Genomic DNA, 2,500 nt, shown 5'->3' with positions numbered 1-2,500 from the left:
AGGATTAATATGCTTCAGAAACAGAGTTTGAGGTTCAAGGATAAGGATAAGTCAGATATGCGTAGTTGAGTGTTGACCGGGCTATGCCTATGGAAGGGAGCCCAACCTTTGCCGATTAATGCCGACTTGAACAACGTATGTCAGCTGGTGCTGGCTCGATTGAGCTTAGTCCAATCTGCAGATAAAAAAAAGCGGATAGTGTTTTATTTAAATGTGATTATAATATAATAATGACTTTCTTCGTAAATTTCATGTTTTTTCACATGGTTTGACCACCAGAATTGTCTTATCAGATTTATTGGTTTATATATATATATATATATATATATATATATATAATGAAAATTGCAAATGGAATGAGCAATGGCTTTTCACATCTCTAGCTTCATTTCTTGATTTTATTTGACGTTAAGGTGATTGAAGGATACCAGTATGGATATGGAGTTAAAAGCTTATGCTAACCCTCTGTTCAAGAGCACCATCATAACCATGGCTGTCTGATACTGGGAATAACAAAGATAATAAATAGGAAATATAGAGCTTTATTAGATTAAATTTGCATGAAAGATCTTTAGGCTTCCATTCTGGCATGCAAATAAGAACCAAAAAAATACTAAAGCATCGAAGTCTCTGAAAAGACCGATATATGGCAAAACATAAATAATAGTGGTCATGTTTATAATCTTATTGTTTCTTCGTAATAACATTTACTGATTCTAGCTGTTAGACCTCCCAAGTTCCCCCCTAGGACCAACCTAGCCGTGCTGGATTTGGTCGGAATAGGGAAGGGGGAGAGATCCGAAGCAGAATTCGGGGAAAAATTTCTTCAACACAATCAAGATGCAATATATACAGATGGTTTGAAATCTGAAAATAGTGTGGGCTTTGCAAAAGTGAGCAGGAGAAAGTCTGCAGTTAGCAGTCTTTTTCGGCAGCCTCGATTTTCATTGCAGAGTTACATACCATCCTTGCAGCAATTAAAATGACTTGAGGTCTTGGGAACCATAGTGTTTCGCAAGCAATCAGGAGCTTATCCTCATCACATCCACTGGTAAGGGAGGTTCAAGATTGGCTTACGCTAACGTCAACATGTAAGAAGATAACTCTGTGTTGGGTGCCAGCGTGTTTTGGCGTCCGTGGGAATGAGCGAGCTGGTCGGAAGGCCAAGGCAGCTGCTGCTCAGCCCTGTGATGCTCGTTTTCCTCCTCCACACACCGATTTGAAATCCAGTACCAAAAGTTGCCTTCGTGATAAATGGAAGGAAGAATGGAGGCATACATCTAGAACAAACTACGGGATATTAGAGATGACCTTGGCAGTTGGGTGACAAATAGAAGTTATGTTAACAAGGCTGAGAATCGGGCACTCTAGATTGATTCGTGAGCCGACGATGGCTTAAAGTGAAGTACGTTGTGAGGGATGCCAGGAGCCATTAACGGTCGCACATGTAGTGGAAAGATGTGCAGTATTCTCAGACCAAAGACGTATGTACTTGTCTCCCCCATATACACTGAAAAATGTATTGGGAAGTATTGTGACACAGGTCTTATTAATTTCTTAAATAAGATTAATAAAATAAAATATGCATGATATATATGCAATAATTATACACTCGTAAAGTATAACATTTATCCCTTATCCTATGATTGTTAATATCATATTTATTAATTTATTTTTTTTATTTGTAAGACCTTATTTATTGATAGATTTTTAAAGGTTTTTAACTATTTTAACATAATCACAAAATATTCGCCGCAAATGACCTCAGCTGTTGATGTGGCAGCTAGTCAGGGAATCCCTCTCTTGGTCTCTGTTTTGTTTCATTATTTGACTTTGTTAGTGTTTTTCAATTACTCGTTAATTTACTTGAACTTTGTCACAGAACAGCTATTTCAAAGCTAACGCTGCCCTGAAAGCGCCCTGGTACGTGTGGGCCTTTGCGCCGAGGGCGAAGCCGTCGCTAACCAGCGCTTCCCTCTGCGTCCGGAGTTAATCGCGTCTCGACTCCCGCAGTCGGTCTGTACGACTTTTTGAGCGTGAAAGATATATTGACATACAAACAAAAAGAAATGGCTATATGTGTTTTAGAGAGTAATAGAGATCGATAAATTTAAGGACAGACAAAAAGGGAGAAATATGGAATGTTAAAAGATAAAATCAATATGTGTATCTGTGTCAGATGTTGATGAATATTTGCAGGAATAACAATTATAATACAGCAATTAACTGTATCCACGAAACGTATTTATACGAACTGTGAATCAGGGCAGTAAATCGAAGATCAGAATCAGACCTTTTCTTGATCTTTATCGATTCAAAAGTTACACATTTGCATGATGAATATTATGCAAAAATATGTTGGAGAGATGCTTTGTACTCAGCTATACAAGAACTCCCATAAGTATTAAGCCACTCCTGCATTTGTATGTATATATGTAAATGTATAAGTGTGTATATGAATGTATATATATATATATATATATATATATATGTATATACG

General features: G+C 37.3%; 1 protein-coding gene across 1 annotated transcript in view; it reads left to right on the top strand.

Annotated features, from left to right (window-relative positions):
* The window catches only part of LOC125034447 (putative neural-cadherin 2), a 253,365-nt gene extending 251,994 nt beyond the window's left edge, over window positions 1-1,371 (top strand). Inside the window, exons 16-18 of the mRNA XM_047626199.1 lie at window positions 749-893; window positions 1,009-1,091; window positions 1,320-1,371. Coding sequence (XP_047482155.1) covers window positions 749-893; window positions 1,009-1,091; window positions 1,320-1,371 — 280 coding nt within the window. The remainder of the gene's footprint in view (window positions 1-748; window positions 894-1,008; window positions 1,092-1,319) is intronic.
* Window positions 1,372-2,500: the final 1,129 nt, after the last annotated feature.

The sequence above is a fragment of the Penaeus chinensis genome, chromosome 18 (genome assembly GCF_019202785.1).
Source record: "Penaeus chinensis breed Huanghai No. 1 chromosome 18, ASM1920278v2, whole genome shotgun sequence".
Taxonomy (NCBI): Eukaryota; Metazoa; Arthropoda; class Malacostraca; order Decapoda; family Penaeidae; genus Penaeus; species Penaeus chinensis.
The sequence above is the reverse complement of the archived record's forward strand: the minus strand, read 5'-3'. Positions and strand labels throughout refer to the sequence as shown.